Raw genomic sequence first — 21295 nt, forward strand, 5'->3', positions numbered from 1 at the left:
TACCCCTTAATGCCATGGCTTATGAAGCCATACATAGGCAGCCTGGAGAGTAGTCAGGAGCTGTTCAACTACAAGCTGAGCAAGTGCAGAATGGTGGTAGAATGTGCATTTGGACGTTTAAAAGCGCGCTGGCGCAGTTTACTGACTCGGTTAGACCTCAGCGAAACCAATATTCCCACTGTTATTACTGCTTGCTGTGCACTCCACAATATCTGTGAGAATAAGGGGGAGATGTTTATGGCGGGGTGGGAGGTTGAGGCAAATCGCCTGTCTGCTGGTTACACACAGCCAGACACCACGGCAGTTAGAAGAGCACAGGAGGGTGCGGTGCTCATCAGAGAAGCTTTGAAAACCAGTTTCATGACTGGCCAGGCTACGGTGTGAAAGTTGTGTTTGTTTCTCCTTGATGAAATCCCCCGCCCCTTGGTTCACTCTACTTCCCTGTAAGCTAACCACCCTCCCCTCCTCCCTTCGATCACCGCTTGCAGAGGCAATAAAGTCATTGTTGCTTCACATTCATGCATTCTTTATTAATTCATCACACAAATAGGGGGATAATTACCAAGGTAGCCCACGAGGGGTGGTGGAGGAGGGAAGGACACGGCCACACAGCACTTTAAAAGTTTAAAACTTATTGAATGCCAGCCTTCTGTTACTTGGGCAATCCTCTGGGGTGGAGTGGCTGGGTGGTCAGAGGCCCCCCCACCGCGTTTTTGGGCGTCTGGGTGAGGAGGCTATGGAACTTGGGGAGGAGGGCGGTTGGTTACACAGGGGCTGTAGCGGCAGTCTGTGCTCCTGCTGCCTTTCCTGCAGCTCAACCATACGCTGGAGCATATTAATTTGATCCTCCAGCAGCCTCAGCATTGAATCCTGCCTCCTCTCATCATGCTGCCACCACCTTTCAGATTCAGCCCTCTCTTCAGCCCACCACTTACTCTCTTCAGCCCGCCACCTCTCCTCCCGGTCATTTTTTGCTTTCCTGCACTCTGACATTGTCTGCCTCCACGCATTCATCTGTGCATCCAGCAGCCTCAGCATTGAATCCTGCCTCCTCTCATCATGCTGCCACCACCTTTCAGATTCAGCCCTCTCTTCAGCCCACCACTTACTCTCTTCAGCCCGCCACCTCTCCTCCCGGTCATTTTTTGCTTTCCTGCACTCTGACATTGTCTGCCTCCATGCATTCATCTGTGCTCTGTCAGTGTGGGAGGACAGCATGAGCTCAGAGAACATTTCATCGCGAGTGTGGTTTTTTCGCCTTCTTTGCTAGCCTCTGGGAAGGAGAAGATCCTGTGATCCTTGAAACACATACAGCTGGTGGAGAAAAAAAAAGGGACAGTGGTATTTGAAAAGACACATTTTATAGAACAATGGGTACACTCTTTCATGGTAAACCTTGCTATTAACATTACATACATAGCACATGTGCTTTCGTTACAAGGTTGCATTTTGCCTTCCCCCACCGCGTGGCTAACAGCGGGGAACATTTCTGTTCAGCCATAGGCAAACAGCCCAGCAGGAACGGGCACCTCGGAATGTCCCCTTAAAAAAAGCACCCTATTTCAACCAGGTGACCATGAATGATATCACTCTCCTGAGGATAACACCGAGAGATAAAGAACGGATGTTGTTTGAACACCAGCAAACATACACTGCAATGCTTTGTTCTACAATGATTCCCAAGTACGTGCTACTGGCCTGGAGTGGTAAAGTGTCATACCATGTTGAATGGAATAAGGCTGCCCTCCCCAGAAACCTTTTGCAAAGGCTTTGGGAGTATATCCAGGAGAGTCACGAATGCCAGGGCAAATTAATCATTAAACATGCTGGCTTTTAAACTTTTTATAGTATTTTAAAAAGTACACTCACCAGAAGTCCCTTCTCCACCTGTTGGGTCCGGGAGGCAGCCTTGGGTGGGTTCGGAGGGTACTGGCTCCAGGTCCAGGGTGAGAAACAGTTTCTGGCTGTCGGGAAAACCGGTTTCTCCGCTTGTTTGCTGTGAGTTTTCTACAGCCTCCTCCTCATCATCTTCCTCGTCCCCAAAATCTGCTTCCGTGTTGCCTCCATCTCCATTGAAGGAGTCAAACAACACGGCTGGGGTAGTGGTGGCTGAACCCCCTAAAATGGCATGCAGCTCATCATAGAAGCGGCATGTTTGGGGCTCTGACCCGGAGTGGCTGTTCGCCTCTCTGGTTTTCTGGTAGGCTTGCCTCAGTTTCACGCGGCACTGCTTCGGGTCCCTGTTATGGCCTCTGTCCTTCATGCCCTGGGAGATTTTCACAAATGTTTTGGCATTTCGAAAACTGGAACGTAGTTCTGATAGCACGGCTTCCTCTTCCCATACAGTGATCAGATCCCGTACCTCCCGTTCGGTCCATGCTGGAGCTCTTTTGTGATTTTGGGACTCCATCATGGCCACCTCTGCTGATGAGTCTGCATGGTCACCTCTGCTGATGAGCTCTTCATGGTCACCTTCAGCTTGTCACACTGGCCAAACAGAAATTTGAAATTCAAAATTTTGCGGGCCTTTTCCTGTCTACCTGGTCAGTGCATCTGAGTTGAGAGTGCTGTCCAGAGCGGTCACAATGGAGCACTCTGGGATAGCTCCCTGAGGCCAATACCATCTAATTGCATCCACAGTACCCCAAATTCGACCCAGCAAAACCGATTTCAGCGCTAATCCCCTTGTCAGTGGTGGAGTAAGGAAATCGATTTTAAGAGCCCTTTAAGTCGAAAAAAAAAGGGCTTCGTCATGTGGACGGGTGCAGGGTTACATCGATTTAATGCTGCTAAATTCGACCTGAACGCCTAGTGTAGACCAGGGCTTAGGTGCCACAAGTACTCCTTTTCTTTTTTTCAAAGTCATATGCCGCTCCACAGACTAGCAATAGCCTAGTGTGCTTCTGAAGCTGTCTTATAGTAGCCCTTTGTAGTATGTAACCATTCCATATGTTTTTAACGAGCAGCTGCTTAGAGAGTCTTTATTGATAAAGATTCAGATGGAGAGGGATTTCTTCCTGACAATAATATAGCTTTCGGATGTGTGATGTTTACCAAAAGATTTGGCCTATTAATCAGTGTTGTTAGCATATTGATTTAAAAGCTGCCAGGAGTTATTTTAAGGAAATGGTTCTTACACCCATTACTGGAAATGCCATCAAGGATATGAGAAAGTGGTTTGAGCATTGGCCTATTAAACCCAGGGTTGTGAGTTCAATCCTTGAGGGGGTCATTTAGGCATCTGGGGCAAAAATTGGGGATTGGTCCTGCTTTGAGCAGGGGGCTGGACTAGATGATCTCCTGAGGTCCCTTCCAGCCCTGATATTCTATGAGTCTATGATATGAGAAAGATAACTCACTGTGTTACATTCATAGGTAGAAGCTGCAAAAACAAATAACTTTATAGGCTCCCATTTGTACCTGATGGCCATTGTAGGAAAAAGGGACTAGCCTACCAGACTCTTCTCTTGGTGTTGGGAATAAATTGGCCTTTCTAGTGCTCTCTCTCTCTCTCTCTCTCTCTCTCTCTATATATATATATATAAAAATGTTAAAAAAACCCCGTGAAATGAGGCTCCTTATTTAAACCAAGTATCAAGGTATCAAGTCAATCAGTGAGATTCCAACGGAAAGAGCTACAAGTGCTTTGCTGTCAGAGAGAGATGCAATTGCTTTATATACATTCAGTTGAGGATTTTTTCAAAGGCGCGCAGCATTGGCCTTTTAAATCCAACTCGGCTCCTTTTAAATCCAATCAGAGCCTTTGTGAAAGCCCCATCCGCACGGTTTGCTGAAAGCTAACCTGGGTATGGCATTTATTTAAGCACAACTAGGCTGACTGGAGGCAGGTTAGTTTTATGGGTGTGATTAGAAACCAGGGGAAATAGTCTGGGCAACAGTCCTAGCTCTGCCATAGACTCTTGCAGGACCTTGGGCAAGTAACGACCCTCCATATGCCTCCCTTTCCCTCCCTGTCAGCATTTCCCAAACTTTGGGTCCAGAGTGTGGTGAGACGTGTGCAGCGCAGTGAGAGATGGCGGCGTGCCCTGCTTCCGCTGGCCCCTCACTGTGTGTGCTGCGACACGTTGGCACGCTCTCACCACGCCATAGGGAAGCATCAGCTGCTGCAGTGCGTAACCCACAGGCTAGGCGAGGGAACCCAGCCTGGCCCAACCCAAAGCTGGGTTGGTTTCTGACCCAACCCACATCCAACACTTGTAGTTAGGGACCCTGAAGGTCATGTTACTAGCACTGAGCCCGTGTTACTAGTACTGAGCCCAAAGGAGGTCATGGCATCAAAAAGTCTGGGAGCCACCCGTCTGTGTAAAGCAGGGGATCCATGCTAAAAGCTCTTCCTCGCAGCGTTGATGTGTGGGCTGGCCCACTGGCATGAATACACTTATTCATGCACCAGATCATGCCAGCACTTGCATATTTGATTCATAGTAAAAGCTGGTAACGGGCAGTAATCATTCAGTGTTAAAGGCTGTATGAGGGAAAAATTAGTACATGTTTAAAAAACAATTGTAGACCATGACTATTTTGGCTGGAGGACATAATTACTATTTAATCTGACTCATGAGACTTTTAACGTATAAACCTTTACATCAGTTCACAACCCAGCCAGGTGGCACGTGCTTCACACTGAGAGGCTAAGTGGAATCTAACGCATCATGGCAGATGCTGCAGATCTTAAACATAGGCTCACCATTTTATTTATTTAGTTGGCTTTACAGGACATGTTTTGGCAAGCGTGGAACACATGCCAGGGATCGTCACAGAGGCCACCTCTAAGTGCAACATTTACCAGAAGAAATCAGCTGAATAGCACTGTAGGTGACAGCTATGCAAGTGTCGTTACTAATGCTGAGGCACCTGTTTCAGAGACTATGAAATCTGGGGACCAAAGAGCTTAGAGCTCCCATTTTAGGCACCAAAAGAAATCTGCGCTATATTGAAAATTTTAGCAGGAAGTGTTTCACAATGAGAACTGCTGGGTGTTTAGTTCTGTTTGAAAAAATCTATCCCTTATTTACAGGGCTCTACCAAATTAACGGCCATGACAAACGCAGCATGGACTGTGAAATCTGGTCTCCCTGTGAAATCTGGCCTTTTACCCTACACTATACAGATTTCACAGGGGAGACCAGCATTTCTGAAATTGGGGGTCCTGACCCAAAAGGGAGTTGTAGGGAGATTGCAAGGTTATTTTAGGAGAAGGAGGATTGGAGTGTTGCCACTCTTACTTCTGTGCTTCCTTCAGAGCTGGGCGGCTGGAGAGTGGAGGCTATTGGCCAGACGCCCAGCTCTGAAGGCAGCACCCTGCCAGCAGCAGCACAGAGGTAAGGGTAGCGATACCGTACCATGCCACCCTTACTTCTGCTCTGTTGCTGTTGGTGGCGCTGTCTTCAGAGCTGGGCTCCCGGCCAGCAGCTGCCGCTCTCCAGCTCTGAAGGCAGAGCCGCCACCAGCAGCAGCACAGAAGTAAGGGTAGCTGTACCGCAAACCGCCCCCCCCCCCCGCATAATAATCTTGTGACACACACACACACACACACACACACACCCTTTTGGGTCAGGATCCCTACAATTACAACAATATGACATTTTAGATTTAAATAGCTGAAATCATGAAATTTACAATTTTAAAAATCCTCTGACTGTGAAATTGACCAAAGCAGACCATGAATTTGATAGGGCCCTACTTATTTATGGGCCTAAACGGAAGCAGAGCTCTTTGAAAAACCTGGCCACTTATGCTTCTGGAGGTTCTACTGGCCATGGAAATATACAGCTAGCAATTGTGGAGCTTGATTTTTTCTGGAAATGCTGTATAATCTCCTGGGAAAATCAGACTTCTTCACAGTGACTCAACCTGGACCTCCAGCATCACTAGTCATTTTAACAAATCCTGGCCACATGCTTTTGGGGGCTATATTCAAGTCACCCTACTTGTTCATGAACTAGGAAGGTAACATAATTTCTACCCGTGAGAGGGTATAATAAACTTGATTTACTGAGGAGGTATCCTGCATGAGTAATGGGAACTGAACAAGTTCACATAGTGCAGGAATAACCTGAGATAGTCAGTTCTCGGGCAGTGGTGAACAGCTTGATTACACAGTGGAAATTTCCCTTGCATTGCCCTCCATTCTCACCAAGGAGGGGGGGAAATGATTAACACTTTGTTGCAAAATTGTTGGACCCCATCCATCTTATAGAAAAATCAGTTCCAGCCTCTACTGAAAATTGAGCAAGTGGGCAAACACCCACCTTTCTGCTTTCTCCCATGCTTGGAAGTCATTCCCCATAAACAGCCACTTCATGAGCTACCTTCCACTCTCTCGTCTGCTGTAATGACTACAAAAAACTTCAGTTAGTTTCTGCACGCCACCAGCCTCTCTCGTGCTAGGTTTTGTCTCACTGTTGCCTTATACTGCCGTCTATAGCAATTGTTGGCTTTTGTTTTATACTTCCAGTTTAAGCCCCTTGGGGCAGGAACCATCTTTTTGTTCTGTGCTTGTACAGGCCCTAGCACATGGGGTCCTTGTTTGTGACTGGTGGCTTCGAGGCTGTACTGGAATATAAATAATAAATTATAGGACTTATTCTGCAGGTAGGCAGCCATCATGTGAATGAGAGTTTGTGAGGTTGCTGAAGCTTATAGGGAAAGGGTCATGGCAGTTTGATTCTACACACTAGTTCCTGGATTGTCATAGCATGAAGTCTTTAAACTGCTTGTTAAGGCAAAATGGAAATGACTCACATGATGCCTAAGACAGGATGGCAGCCTTTCCTGCCAGTTTTAGTAGCAAGTAACAGCAGAAAAGCCACTGGGGGGGGGGGGGGGAAGGGGAGAAGAGAAGAGAAGAGAGCGGGAAGGGGCCTGCTGTTTACTTAAAGGCTGGTTCCCTGGAACAAAGTGCTACAATCTTAGCCATAAAATGTTGCAATACATACTGGTCAGGTGGAAGCTGTCTCCTTGATGTTCAATCCAATTTCATACTCACAAGTAGGACAGAAGGAGTGAGGTACATGGAGTGTTTCATAGTAATAGGGTGCAGCTAAGATAATTAGGGCCGCAGGCTTATGTGAAGAAAAATAGGAATTTGTTTTATGCTCATGTGGTAAAGGCCCCTGAGGCAATGCCTAGGGAGTAACATCAAACAGCCCTCCCAAGGGACATATGTGACTGTACTTCTAGAACCAACATCCCTTACAGAATCACAGCCCCAGCCTGCTACAGAGATGTTTGTAATGGAAGCAGTCAGTAACATCCAGCCATTAATTTAGAAAAAGTCAAGAGATAAGACTGTACCCCAGTCCATCCGGAGTGATGTTTCCCAGAAAGGTTTCTTATCCCTGCCCTTGGTGTCACCCTACAAGTGCCTACACTTCTGTTTTTGTCATCTCTGAAATCTTGTCAATAAAGGCTAATGTAGTCTCAGGTAGCAATACAAGGTGAAAGAGGTAGAAGACACAGACTAAAACTGGCAAGTCACTTTCAATTCAAAGGGTAGTTGTGGCTTTAAGGCAACATGCTAACAGACTAATAACCTTCAAACATTCTGTTTTTCCTGTTCTACATACCATTTCAAGACTATGAGCCCTAGTAGAGTGTGCCACTAAACTCATTAAAGAGCTGCAGGATAGTAAAGACTAAATAGTATTAATCTCTCAACTTATTATGCATAGCTTTCCTCCCATTACATACTGTTGGGCTGATGGTCTGTACAACTAGAGTTTAGACCTCCTTCTCCTACAGAAGAGATTAGGTCCAACTCCACCATCCATTAATGCAAGGCTTGGAAGATTAGTTCCTTTTACAGGAGTTACTGAACAAAGTGCTCCTATTTTACCAAATCAGTGTCTTCCTTTTCCATATTTGGATAGAGCAGCATGTGGGTGAGGCTACATACCTCTGGAGATCTGTGGCTGTATAACTAGTTTACTCTAAGTTCTTTAGATCACTGGTTTGCAGCCTTGCCCATGGAAACTAGAGATTCACAACAGAAAACTGAGAAGTTTCCCTTCTCATTAAGAAGGGGGTGTGTTTACAGTCTCTCTCCCTGTTTGCAACCCCTAGTTGAGGGATCAAGTTTTGGGTCATCATTTTTCTTTTATCTCGACACCCCTTGATCAGAATAACTAGACTATTTACATAAAAAGTTTAATTATAAAATAAATAGGTTTCCTTTATGTTATGCACATACCTTAAATATTAAATACAGTAATAAATATTTACAATAGTATAAAACTCTGTACTTACATACTTACAGAAATAAAATTTAATTTTACAGTTTTGCTTATCAGAAAAGATTTTTCTATTAAGCCTTTGAAATAAATTATAAAAAGAAAATGAGTACTTGTGGCACCTTAGAGACTAACAAATTTATTAGAGCATAAGCTTTCGTGAGCTACAGCTCACTTCATAAATTTGTTAGTCTAAGGTGCCACAAGTACTCATTTTCTTTTTGCGAATACAGACTAACACGGCTGCTACTCTGAAATAAGTTATAAACATACTTGACTCCTGAAAAGAATGCAATACTTCATGCATAAGATTTGGTTTGAATCTGTTAAGGAAAGTTCTCAAATGAGATCATAAGGACACAGATCAGCAAAAGGAGATTTTTAAGACAAAGTACTTTAGAAAATTCTGTGCATTTCAAGGGTGGGGGGGGAAGTCACAACATCTATAAAAGATACTGTTGATATTCAGCAAGCAGTAGCATCTTACTCTAGCTCTTCTCCAGAAGAGGGGTTCTCTATTATTGAATCTAAAAAACATTTTATATCTTAGGCTTCTAGGACTTCATCTTATTACTTGAGGTTTAGTTGGAAGTACACCAGACCCTTGCTAGAATGCACATCTATAGAAGGCGAATTCACATATAATGCAGTCATGGCCATGGATGCCAAATTTAATTACAATTCATTTTAATGCGGTCCCTGTGTTAACGCAGTACCATGCATGGATCCAAAATCCCACGTTCTAGTGAGGGTCCGGTGTACCAAGATCTGGAAGCCCAGGGAGGAAGCTATGGACAATGAGATCATAAACAAATGACTAAAGTTATCTGGCAGAGGATCTGTAAAAAAAAAAAAAAAAAAAAAAAGACCCAAGGAATACCTGAAAACTAAGGGTTTGATTCCACATTTTCTGGAATTGCAGAGTGCTCATGTTTTCTTTAATGTATTTCTTAGCTGGGGCAACAGCACATAGTTCTTTGTTCTAATTTTAAGTTCATAAGATCAAGGTTTTCATTGTCCAAGGTACTAGAAGAAAAACCTGGAGACAATCTACAAGGAGTATTGGTCTCAAGTTGCAGTGGGGGAGGTTTAGGTTGGATATTAGGAAAATCTTTCTCTAGGAGGATGGTGAAGCACTGGAATGGGTTACCTAAGGAGGTGGTGGAATCTCCATCCTTAGAGGTTTTAAGGCCTGGCTTGACAAAGCCCTGGCTGGGATCATTTAGTGGGGGGCTGGTCCTGCTTTGAGCAGGGGATTGGACTAGATGACCTCCTGAGGTCCCTTCCAACCCTGATAGTCTATGATTCTAACTGAGACTCCAAAGCAATCACTCAGCCCAGCAAATGGGTGCATAACTTCTCATATGAATAGTCTAATTGAAGTCAATGGAATTACTCATGTTTAAGTGTTCGCAGGATCAGGGCCCAGGTTTATTACAAGGGATCTTCAGTGAGATATCATGAGTAGATTTTGGGGAAGAACCAGAGTCAGGGCTTGTCTACACCATGTTTTAGTTTGAACTAGTATGTCATGTGCAAACTGGACTATGTGGACCCTGCTGGCATTGCAAGTTTCCCAGTGTGCATTACTGCTTGAAACAGGACTATGCAACTCCGCACGAGGTAAATCTGTAGCATGCACCAGCAAGGTTGACACAGACCAGTTAGTCCACAGCACACTAGAATTCAGACCCCTGTGGTGCAGACAAGCCTTCAGATTCCTGGCCTGTTACTAATAAAGCAGATACAGCACGTAGGATCACAGGGGTGGGAGAAGAAAGCTTGTCCCTACACCTGTAGTGCACCTCCAGTCAAAGATCTGGGGAACAAGCTTAATCAAATCTCGTCCCACTTCCTTTTATGTAAAAATGGGAAAGAGTGGTGCATCAAGCTCTGTTCTCCTTAAAGCCATGGTCTCCATTTAAGGGAGATTTTCTACAACAAGCCTGACTGCAGGACATTCGCAGCAAACAGCAAGAGTCAGAAGGAATGTTATCCAGGTAGCAGCAGAAAGATAGTAGTCTTCCATCAATGACTGGACAGGGCCCAATGTCAGAAGTTCCTGTAGCTCCTAACAGTGGTGCTTTTAACCCTCTAGTTGCAACATCCAACACATCTTGGCTGCCCAATGTGGAGGCAGCAGCCCTGCCCAGCTAGTTTCTCAGCATCAAGTTGTTCTTCAGATGCCTCCTTACAGGATCCATATTGATTGAGTGGAGCCACTAGGAGCTGTTGCCAGGAGGCCCCAACACTGGCCATCTCCTGCTTGTATCTTCATGAAGGAGTTGCTCTGCAGCTTCGGCAAAGGTCATTTCAGCTTCATGTTCTGCAAGAGAAAGACTAAATCATACCATGTGAAGGGCAAAGCAAGTTATGACCAGATTTAAAAAAGTCAAGCCACAACAAACTGAACACAGTCTTTGCTGTCAGAGTCTACATGTTGAAAGATTTGGGGTTTCTTACTGCCCTTCTATTAGCAGTTATCAAAGAAGCTTTAAGGCCTGAATACTTATTTCCTTGGGGGAAAAAAAAGCAGTAAGCATCAACTGGTCCAGGCATAAATCTAAAGCTATGGGGCCAGATCCCCAGCTTGTGTAAATCTGCATATATCCACCAACTACAGTTTACAACAGTTCAAGATGTGGCCCCATGGCTTGTACTCAAGATTATTCTTTCCAGTTATTTCTTGGCCAACTGCATCAGCCCCTTATAGTCAATGAGCTAGATATGCCAGGCATCCTTGGCTCTGAGATGAGGGGGAAGTGATAGCTTACTGCATTAAAAAAAATGCCATCTGGATTTTGCATAAGTAGGTGGGATAAAGCTAGATTTTAAAGGGATTTTAGGGAGGACTGAAAGACCAAGTAGAACTGGATGGCTCAGAGAGCTGCCAGGATATCAAGTCACATGGAGGTCACTAGTTCATATTTAAATACAGCTAGGACATGACAAGGTTTTAGCCAAGGCATGACATGCAAGAGAATTTGTTTTACAGCACTCAGTTAGGCCATGTGCTGCCTTCTCCTCTTATCCCCCCCCATGCAAATACATGCTGGTGGTGTCAGTTCTCCAACAGGACAGATGCCCACATCATGGCAGGCTGGCAGAACTGTAGGCACTCAAGTGGACAATGTCTGTATCAACCGACTAGACATTTCCTTTCCTCGTTTAAATATGGCTCCTGCAGGCCGAGGCGGGGACAAGCTGTTAGGAAGCTTGTGCTGTTCTTGTACGGAGGAAATTTGGTCTCCAAGGCAAAGTCTGAATGACTTTCATGGAGCTAAGTGCCGACATCACTTATTTAGATACTACGCAGCCTCCCTCGGTAACCGAATGAGTAGAAAAGCCCATGACAGGGAAAGGAGTGCTTGGCACCCTCCCCTCAGGTGGCCCACGTTCCATCTCTTCTTCTGTCATGACTCAGAAGCAGTCTGTGACCTCAGAGGGAGCACATGCTTCAAACTGCCAGAGCGCCCATGGGGAGGGAGGCTCTGTACTACTCCCATTCTGCCAATGGCCCCCTTTGTGAGGCTTTCCCTCAGCTCCAGCCCCTCCTGTGAACCAGGGGAAAGCAGACACAGAAGGGAGCCTGGATGCTTTTAGACCCACACAGAAATTCCTGCGGCTTTAGGTTTGTCAAGGTTTGATGGAGACAAGAGGCTACCAGGTCATTCACCTGTGATCAGGCATTTCAGGGTCTTCCCATCCCTTGCCTCTGCATAAAAGACAACAGGTTCTGCGAGTACCAACAAGGCTATTACCCACACCAGGAGTTTAGGATCCTGTTTCCAAACAGCTGTGCACAGAGCAAGAGTCTAAAACTCCTGGTTATGCAGAATTATGAAGTGTGCAAGTGATTTGTGGATGGTACAAGCTTAGAATATCAAACTAACGCAATGTCCTTCTGTACCTGTGCTCTCCTTTACACGCCGACGTGGCCATTTCCAGTCTCTTGTCTGAGCTTTTTTCTTTCCTCCTTTTCTTCACATTGAGGATACATTTTCCTGAGCCTGTGGAGTCAAAGCATTAGGGTTTAGAGCTCATTCTGAGTGCGTATGTTTGCCCCCCCATCCCTAAAGTGTATCCTCCAGTAGTCAGGCTGTAGCTCTAAGGAACCAGCCTGTGGAAAGCAGGAGAACTGCTTTTGTTTGCCAAGCATTCTCCAGCTTGGACCGTACACTGCTGTAATCCATGCACAGCTCCAGGGCTGGGTCCAGCAAAAGGAAATTCCAAGTTCTAGAATACTGGACATTTCCATGGGACTTTTCATCCATGTGCTTTACAAGAAAGGGTTAAATATCACAATCCTCATTTTGATCGGTTTCCCCCATTGATTTCCAAAGGTAACAGGCCAAGGCTGAGCGCTTTTGATAAATTCTACCCCAAGTACCTTGTCCAAGATTATACAACAGTTCTGGAATAGAAGCCAAGAATTCACCACCACCCGCAACCGCGCCTGCTTTAACTACTGTCTTTTATTACTGTTCTTAAGAATTTGAGGGCTTCTTGCCCAAACCATAGGTCAGCAGGAGAATGTAAAAAAAAAAAACAAAAAAACAAAAAACAAACCCCACATTCTATTTCAGAAAGAAGCAGCTTCCATATCTAACAGAAAATTAAGTCGCATTTAACTATTCCACGTGGTTGTTATAAGGGTGTTTGCTCTGAAGATGAAGTACTCTGACACCACATAGCATGCTCAATGAACTTTCAGCACCAGCGGCTCTTTCCAAGGGTGTCTTCAGATATGGACGATTTTAGTCAGTTTTTTGCAAACCTGAAGCTTATGCCTAAAGGTGCATTTGTGGAAGGTCCTAGTTTGATAAAATAAAATTAAACTGGTCTTATCCCACACTAATATATAATCCCTATTTTAAATCACCCCCATGCTTCTCATATGTGAGCTAGTTACTCTTCACAATACCATGGAGTATGAAAAGTATCCCATCTGTAATGTGGTGAATACTTAAGGCCATTTGTGTCTGCATCAGCATTTCTTAAATGAGACTTAAGTATGAAGCAACAAACAGACAAAAGTGCACACCTTTGTTTTCTGAATTGCAGGAATAGATACAACATGTACCTGATTCAGTTATTCTAGTGTAGTCTGTCTAGTCTAGTTTTAGATCCTGACTTTGGCGTTTGCTTTGCATTAACCCAGGCTGCAGTACAGTATGACTTATTGCGTAGCCAGCTTAAGTGCCACAGTGGCATTATACGCTAGTTCACTACACATCATATAGCAGCCTGCCCTAACTGACATGAAAGTTTTTAAAAGTGGAACATAAGCACAAACCAGAGTGTCATCAATGCATTTCACACATCAGCTACAATGCAGTGCTCAGAACTGGCAAATTTTGCAAAGGATTAGTAAGAACAGCTTTCAAATGGTTTATTGTGGATAGAGCTCCAGATTTTGGCTACATTCAATGCCCTCAGCCTTTATCTGGGAATGGTGTTTCTGTACATTTTAGAGGAATAGAGGGAGGGACAGATATCTGACACATGCCCACATGAGGAACGCTTCACTGAAGACTGGGCTCTAGTTCCCCAGTGTAACAATGGAATTACTTTATTTGTGGTCACCCAGTTGCATGAGTAACATCACTGAGATAAGAATCAAGGCAATATACCAGAGCACAAGTTCACTGTGCTTTCTGGGCACCAGCCTTGAAGACATGATCTTGTGAACCTGGCATGGTGGAACTCAATAGTTCCCATTTACTCCCCCCCCCCCCCCTCGCATGTGCCTATCCAAGATAAATGTCATTTAGATCACCACCTGAACCAAAATGCTGGTAAAGTCAGCAAGATTTTGGGTTAGCAATTACTCCATGTCCCTCATGTTCAGTTTTTCAAGAGGCAGTTACTTATGCAACTTAGTTTGTTTGTAAACTGATAGCTTGCTCTTGACAAGAATGACTTTTGGTCCCCCCATTACGTGTCCAATATATTGAGGTTTGGTTGAGTGTAGAGGCAGAGTTTTGCCTGAGTTTCTTGCAAATCAATTTCTTGTCCATAGAGATTACACTAAGCATATATATTACAGTTTTTCTGTCTGGGATTAGTGATCTAGATGGCCTACTCCTATGAAGTTAAGAGTACATTTAGAGCTCTATACAGTCATACTCCACCTCCACTTCCCACCTTCCCCTTGGACATCAATGGAGCTCCATGTTCCTGTTAGACGACATTATCCACTTGTAATGGAGACTGTCCAACTGAACAAGTTAGCATTAGCATTTTTCACCACTAGTCTCCACTTCCGTGTCCTCCAATGTCACTTCTGCTCCCAGCTATGGCAAAGCTATACAACCGAACACGAGTGACCGACCCAGACTCCTTGTGCTCAATGCACAGCCAACCACTTTTGTGGTCACCTTACAACCTCATCTCCATTGATCGATCAATTTACTTTTTTTTTAAATCCATGCTGGACTGTAAACTCCTCAAGGCAGGGACCAGTCTTATTTTATGCACATGAAGGGCTGAGCACACTTAACCTGCTCTGCAGCAGTGTAACCCCAGAGTATTGTTCTGTAATGGTACCATACTGCACAAGCTACTATTTAATTTAGCACTTCCAAGTCTATCCGTCTAGCTTTACTTACTGCACTATAACAATGACGACAATCGCAATGAAGCTGATGCTGGACAGCAGAACAGCTACCACCACCAATATCGTTGTTGAATAGTTGCCTATGTCATTTTTCTTCTGAGTCTTCATGAACTGTTCACCACAGCGTTCACCAAAATAATCCTGATGACACCTGAAAATAACCCACATTAATATCAGCATTAGTTCCAGCAACATTGGGTGGCCTGTCTGAAGCCAAGCAAACAGGCGCCTTCAGGTGACATTTCAGTCAATTGACATGGGGTCCAGGTGCTAATATTAGAGAATTTGCAGGAAATGCAGTCATCATTCTAGCCCAAGGTTTGTTGGTATTAAAACAAGTTGAGATCAGTTTGGGTGTGATGTTTCAGGAAGGCACACCTTTTCATTCTTTCTGCTTTCAATTTTATGGCCAACTGATGAGTTCAGTGGCTCGTTATGCAGCTTATGAATTCCACCATCATTTAGTTTACATGGCGGAAAGCTTCTTTTGCATGACAATCCAAGAGGTTGAACCAAGTTGATTTCCCTCTGACTAAGCCATTATTCGCAATGAGTACCTTGCCATAGATTCAGATACACTTTTATAATCTAGACAACCTCTGAGTTGTAACTTACTTGCATGTTACTTCTTTGAGGTCTTCTAGGTATTTGCATTCACCATGAATGCAAAAATTTTTGTATTCTGCTTCACATGGTGTTCCTTTCTTCTTCTTCTTTTTATTTTTCTTCCCTTTGTTTTTCTTTTTTGTTTTATCAGGATTCTTTTCCTGATCTGTTTTTGTTTGCTTGGGTTTAATCACAGGTTCAACTGGGAAAGAGATAAAGTCATGTTCAGTCCAGAATTTATAACAGCTAATCCCGTTCAACATGGAATTATACCTTAGGCCTTAACCCTACAGCAAAAGAGTGAGGAAATGAGTCGGGGGGGGAGGGGAACCACACAACCATTTATATGCAAATGAACATTTATAACTAAGCATTCTTTGGCCAAGATTCTTTCACTTAGCCTCAAACATGACCCCTATAGAAGGATGAAGGGAAAACTTAAGCATTGTTTCACATGGTTTTTAATTCAGATAAAACACTGATTAAGGTGTCCTTGCTGTATTAGTTTACAGGGGCACGTTTAAGCCAAGATGAAGAATTGGCCAAATGGACTATTCACAATAATTGCAAGACAAACAGGATTTGGTCTACTATGAGTGAAGTTCCGCAACCACTGACTTAGGACTCCCCCCCCACCCCCAAACCCACCGCATCAGTGAGCAGAGGTAGCACTTGTCAATCAGGTGCCAGCATGCACCTATAAAGGCAGATTTTGACCTCACACCTTAGAGTGAGGATATCCCCAATGGCTATGTTGGATACATTGATCGAAAAGAAACGTGCAATACGATAGATTGTGTGTAACTATGCCTACTTCAGAGCTCTTCACATCTTATACTGGAAAGGAAATTTCACACCAGAGTTAAAGTCACTTCAGGTCTACTACTTCTGCTGTTGCTATTGTCATCCCAGATTAGATACATTTCAGAAACTAATGATGCTGCAAGTGATTTTTTAACTTCAACTGCTAGCCTAGGCAATTATACTGCCTTTCTTTACATTCCAAAAGAAAGATGGTAACATCCTTAAATACTGAGGACAAGCTATTTCTCTTTAGCTATAATATATAGTCCTAGCAGCCTCTAGAATGCAGACAATATACACATGAATGCACAGCAAGGAGAATCAATTTATACTGTTAGTCCTTTTCATGAACTAAATAACTACAGTTATTTATCTTACTTGCTTGCTTTACAGATGGGTGCAAGCAGTACACCATATTCTCAAATAAATATTTTACTCTCTCACGGCATGATGCAACTTACAAACCAATTTGATAAGCCATAGATTGAGAGTCATTTGCTTCATGACCTTACAGTTCTCATAAAGGCTGGTTCAACTCCCTGGTTATCATAAAACCAGAGTCTGCTTAGCTGCAGAAAAGCCTCCAAATATACACCTGAGCATTTTAAGTTATTAACTACATTTGTCATGTATTTTGATTACTCAGAAGAAGACACCATCCTCAGCTAGCAGACGTTTGACTGAAGTGATATTAGTTATACCAGCAGGCAAACCAAAAAGTGCTGGCCTGGTTGGCTAGTTTCTTTTCCCCTAGAAGAATAAAGCCATCAATAGTCACTATGGTCAGGACAAGGGTGTCAGCTGTTCAGTTAACTTTGGCAGATCAAGACAATCTACTTTGACAGTAGGTCCTTCTTTCATCCCTTACCTTACAGGACTCAACCTGTCAGTTTGGGTTTAAAAGGAAAAGACTGTTGTCCAATTGTCCTGATGGTTTTATTAATACAAACCAACAATAGTTTGCAAGTTGTATATCCTTAAAGCTGCCTAGGCATCTTAGGGTATGGCATGGCAAGCAACCTGATGCTGAATTTAAGTTTGTGGGGCTTTAAGCAGCCCAGTGCAAAAAGTCCATACCCCATCAACAAGACAGCAGCCTCTGGTTAACAGCCCAGTTTCAAGTGCAACTATTATTTAGACCATGAGCTCTTGAACCAATACATTTCAGGCCCAACTTATGCTGACAGATTCATTTTCTCATGGAAGCGTAGACCATTCAGCACAACAGATCAGAGATGGGCCCAGACAAAATCCACCTTCACAAGAAGCAAGTTCTACTTAGAACACTGTAGCTCAGGCTTGTGTCTAAGAGCCAGATCCTTTGAACTATCACTGGAATCATGGGCATCTTTCCACTGACTAATGGCAACCAGATTATGCCCCATAGCACACTGGAGCTTGCAGACTATTGGATGTTAAATATAAGGACAACCTTATAGACTGCAGATCTGACTTCAAGTCCTGTAAGTAGCCCTCTGACTTTTTCCATTGCCATTCCCTATTAAGCCTCCCTAACATATAAGGGCATGGGCCAAACAGGAGAAGCCCCTGTACTATTAGTCACCATTTTAGATATATTAGTGCTTTCCTGGATCACAGTCATACAAAACAGTTATGAGCAACTTGGAGGCTTCATCTAAACACAAAGATTATAATGTTTGCTAATGTGAATTTTAAGTTAAAAGCTTTGGTGTGGACAAGCTGTATTTAGGGTTCACCTCAACCAGCTAACATGTTACAATACAAGCTTGCCCCACCTACACTAATGTTTTAAGAACACGTTGGACAAGACCAGTAGTTACTATTTAAAAACCCACCTTTTATCCTAGTCTAGACATACTCCAATCATTGGACAATAAACTGGTGCTTACTAGGTACCTGGTAGCTCCTTCCCAGCAGAGAAGTTGCATTGATTTTATTGCAAGTCAAAAAATTCTAAGCCAGATTTTTGCAAGAACTCCACACCAACTAGCACCTCGTGAGAGCAAGTAGTACAGGGCACATATGAAAGTCCATCCACTTCATATGTCAGACTTTAAAGTAACTACACCAGCAGAGAATACCAGCTAAAAAGTTTTAGATTTTTGGGGAATGCTAAAATGCTTCAACGTCCTGCACTGGCACTGGTTGCCAATATATTTTTCAAACCAAGCAGTGTAATATTAGGATGCACAAATCAATGGAAGGCAAGTTCAAGGCGTGTCAAAATAGTCATCTTTAGAACAAGAAGATTATTCTTGCATGTAACAGTTAGTAGCCAAGTACTGAGCAAGCTCACTCAAAGAGATTTCTCCATCTTTTAAGTGACCTGTGTCCATGTGATACATTATCCTGGTCAAACACGATTTGGGATCCTTGGGGGGCAACACGCAGAAGCATCACTTCAACTCACCTCTAATTGAATCATCTACAATATATACAGGCGCTGCTGGGTCCTCCTCCTCGTCCTCTTCAGCATCTTCATAGTCCATTCCTGAAGGCACGGTGCTCCCAGCCACACTGTGGTCCCATACCATAGGCACATTTTCCTCCTGCTCGGTCGCATTTAGTCCTAATCCAGCTGCAGGTGGGCACCCTACAGAACAGAATGAAGACGTGTTAAAGTGAATCAGGATCCCAGGCCTACCCCTCAAATCAAAGCCAGCAAAAGTGTTCAACCGTGGTGCACACATTAAGGGGCGACTGAACACATGCCATCATTCACAAGTTAGTCACTAAAGAAGCAGCGCTGAGCTTTTCAAAGGCAAGTTCACTTATGCCAGTCCAATGATGTAAAACAAACGAAGACTGGGTTTTAGTTTTTCTTCTTCTTAGCAGGGACAGACCCAAAACCCAGGAGGACTGCAGGGGGCCATGCTACCCCACAAAAGGCAGAACAGGGGTTGATTGAAGTCAGTTTCTAGAGTGATACCAGCCGTTTCCAAATTGCTGAAGAGTGAATAGCCTTCCTCCATCTGGCCACCAGCGGAAAGCTGACCCCTGGACAGCGCAACACCGGCCCATGGCAAGTCCTACCAGATGAGCAAAACCGACTCTGCTGGCCGGGCTGAAGGAAACAGGGGTTTCTAATCCGGATTACAGCACCGGGGGCTCTTTTTCAGCCAGGTCCAGCCCGGAAAGCCACGGGTTAGGAGACCTGACCGCTGCTCAGCCCTAGCGCCCTGCCTGCCCTGCAGCGGGAAGCCACGCGCCTCCCTCCCCGGGGCGGGGGGCCGGCGGAACGCCCCGCCACTGGACCGCGGCGGCTCCCGCACTCACCGCAGAGCCAGGCCAGCGCGGAGAGGAGCAGCAGCAGCGGCGGCGGCGGCAGGGCTCGCATTGGAGACGGCGGCGTCCTGGCCTCCCGGTCGGCTTCACTACGGGGCGGGTCCCTGTGCGCGCTGAGCTGCGGGCCCCAGCTGCCTACGCTCAATAGGGAGCCGCCGCCGCCGCCGCTCTATATAGGCGGCAGCGGCTGGGGCTGGGGCAGGAGCGTCGGCCTACGTCAGCGGAGTGGATCGCGGCTGGAGGCGGGGCGGGGCGGGGCAGGCGCCACCCTTGGGTGCGCAGGGCGGCCGCCGGGAGGAATGCGTGGCCCGGAGCAAAGGGGGACCCGCTAGCGGGGCCGCGGGTGTGGGGAGAGCCCGGGCAGGCCGTGAAAGTCGGGCAGGGCTTCCTCTTACACGTGCCCTGCAGCGCCTTGCACCCACCCCGGCCCACGCGCGGGCTCAGGGCACGGGTTTGTCCCCCCGGAGAGGCTCCCTGGGCCATCATCTGATCGCACCCCCCCCCCCCCCCGCTGACTGACCCTGGCGCTGGCCTAGGTTGGCCTCCTTCCAGTTACACCTGGTCCAAAGAAGGCAAATGTCGAAATCTTTGGCAAATGCTCCCCCCCTCCCCCCCGTTGTTCTCAAAAAGATCCCGACAAGTGTTTGCTGCTTTTCAGCCAGTTTCTGGGGAGAGCAACATCTGGAGTGCCGATAAGATTTCCCCGCCTTTCTGCATCTGTTCTAAGTGTCGTTCGTACTGACTTTTATTTCTGAGAACAGACTTTGGGTGCCTAAGGAAAGTCCGACGAAGTGAGCTGTAGCTCACGAAAGCTTATGCTCAAATAAATGTGTTAGTCTCTAAGGTGCCACAAGTCCTCCTTTTCTTTTTAAGGAAAGTGGGTATTGCTAGCACCTGTTGCCTGGAAAGGATGGCTTGCTATAGCCCTCTGCTGGCTCTCCCCATATAGCCAGCGTCCAGCCGTACAAAACCTTATGCCCAAACTTCGCCTGGATGTCCATGGGACTGCCTGGTTAAGATGGTGCATAAGGGTTTGCAAGATCTGGACCTAAGATTGTAGGGGATTTAGTGCAGGGCCAGGCTTTTCCTTACTTGCAGGCTTGGAAGGATTAGAGTTTTATGGGTAAATCCCCAGTGCCAGAGCATTCCATTCTGCCTCTGTATCATTCCCCCCCAGGGCGCTGTCTTCTCAGTGTGCTGCAGGGGGGAGCACGGCCTTGGGGGAACAATGCTTCTGGGTGTGCAGCCCTGATGACACCCCCACCCCGCCCCCATGTGGCTTCCTCCTTGTGGATGGAGCCATGATTCCATCCCTTCCCTGCCCCTTTGGGGCTTCCTGAGGGTGTTCAGAGGAGAGGACTACCTAAATACCCCATTGCCGTTCTGCTTGGCCCATGAGCCTGGCAAGGCTCTGGCCACCCTGGCTCTGTGATTAAGAGAGCAACGCTACATCCCAGTCGTGGACTAGAAACCAGACTGAAAACCATGTCAAACAGGCCCCGATTCAGCAAAGGACTTCATCTCTTGCTTACCGTTAAACCTGTGCTGACATCCTGTTAACTTGAAGCATGTGCTGAAAATCAGGGCCTGTGTTATTACTATTGTCACATGTAGACCGTATAAGATGTTATAAAGTCCTCCGAAAAATTCTCTGTCCAAGTGTCAGCCAGTCCTTCCCCACGCCTGACACCCCTACACCCCCAGTTTCTGCTGTGACTCAATTACACAATAAAGTGAAAATATTTTG

At 45.4% G+C, this 21295-nt stretch overlaps 1 protein-coding gene across 1 annotated transcript; it reads right to left on the reverse strand.

Annotated features, from left to right (window-relative positions):
• Nucleotides 1-9469: 9469 nt before the first annotated feature.
• On the reverse strand, nt 9470-19715 carry AREG (amphiregulin). The gene is made up of 6 exons (XM_038400259.2): nt 19540-19715; nt 18674-18856; nt 15487-15679; nt 14864-15022; nt 12163-12262; nt 9470-10578 (listed from the first exon to the last, which is right to left on the reverse strand). Exons 1-5 carry the CDS (start codon nt 19598-19600, stop codon nt 12175-12177), a joined length of 684 nt encoding a protein of 227 aa, XP_038256187.1. The 5' UTR covers nt 19601-19715; the 3' UTR covers nt 9470-10578; nt 12163-12174.
• Between the last annotated feature and the right edge of the window lie 1580 nt (nt 19716-21295).

Source organism: Dermochelys coriacea, chromosome 4 (assembly GCF_009764565.3).
Source record: "Dermochelys coriacea isolate rDerCor1 chromosome 4, rDerCor1.pri.v4, whole genome shotgun sequence".
NCBI classification, from domain to species: domain Eukaryota; kingdom Metazoa; phylum Chordata; order Testudines; family Dermochelyidae; genus Dermochelys; species Dermochelys coriacea.

Bases quoted from the DNA above. Each gene is read 5' to 3' on its own strand.
- AREG (XM_038400259.2), bottom strand. From the start codon at position 19,600: ATGCGAGCCCTGCCGCCGCCGCCGCTGCTGCTGCTCCTCTCCGCGCTG. The intron at 15,023-15,486 runs GTAAGTTACAAC...GGTTATTTTCAG, and splicing joins CTCAAAGAAGTAACATGCAA to GTGTCATCAGGATTATTTTG. The intron at 12,263-14,863 runs GTAAGTAAAGCT...TTGACTCCACAG, and splicing joins GTCGTCATTGTTATAGTGCA to GCTCAGGAAAATGTATCCTC.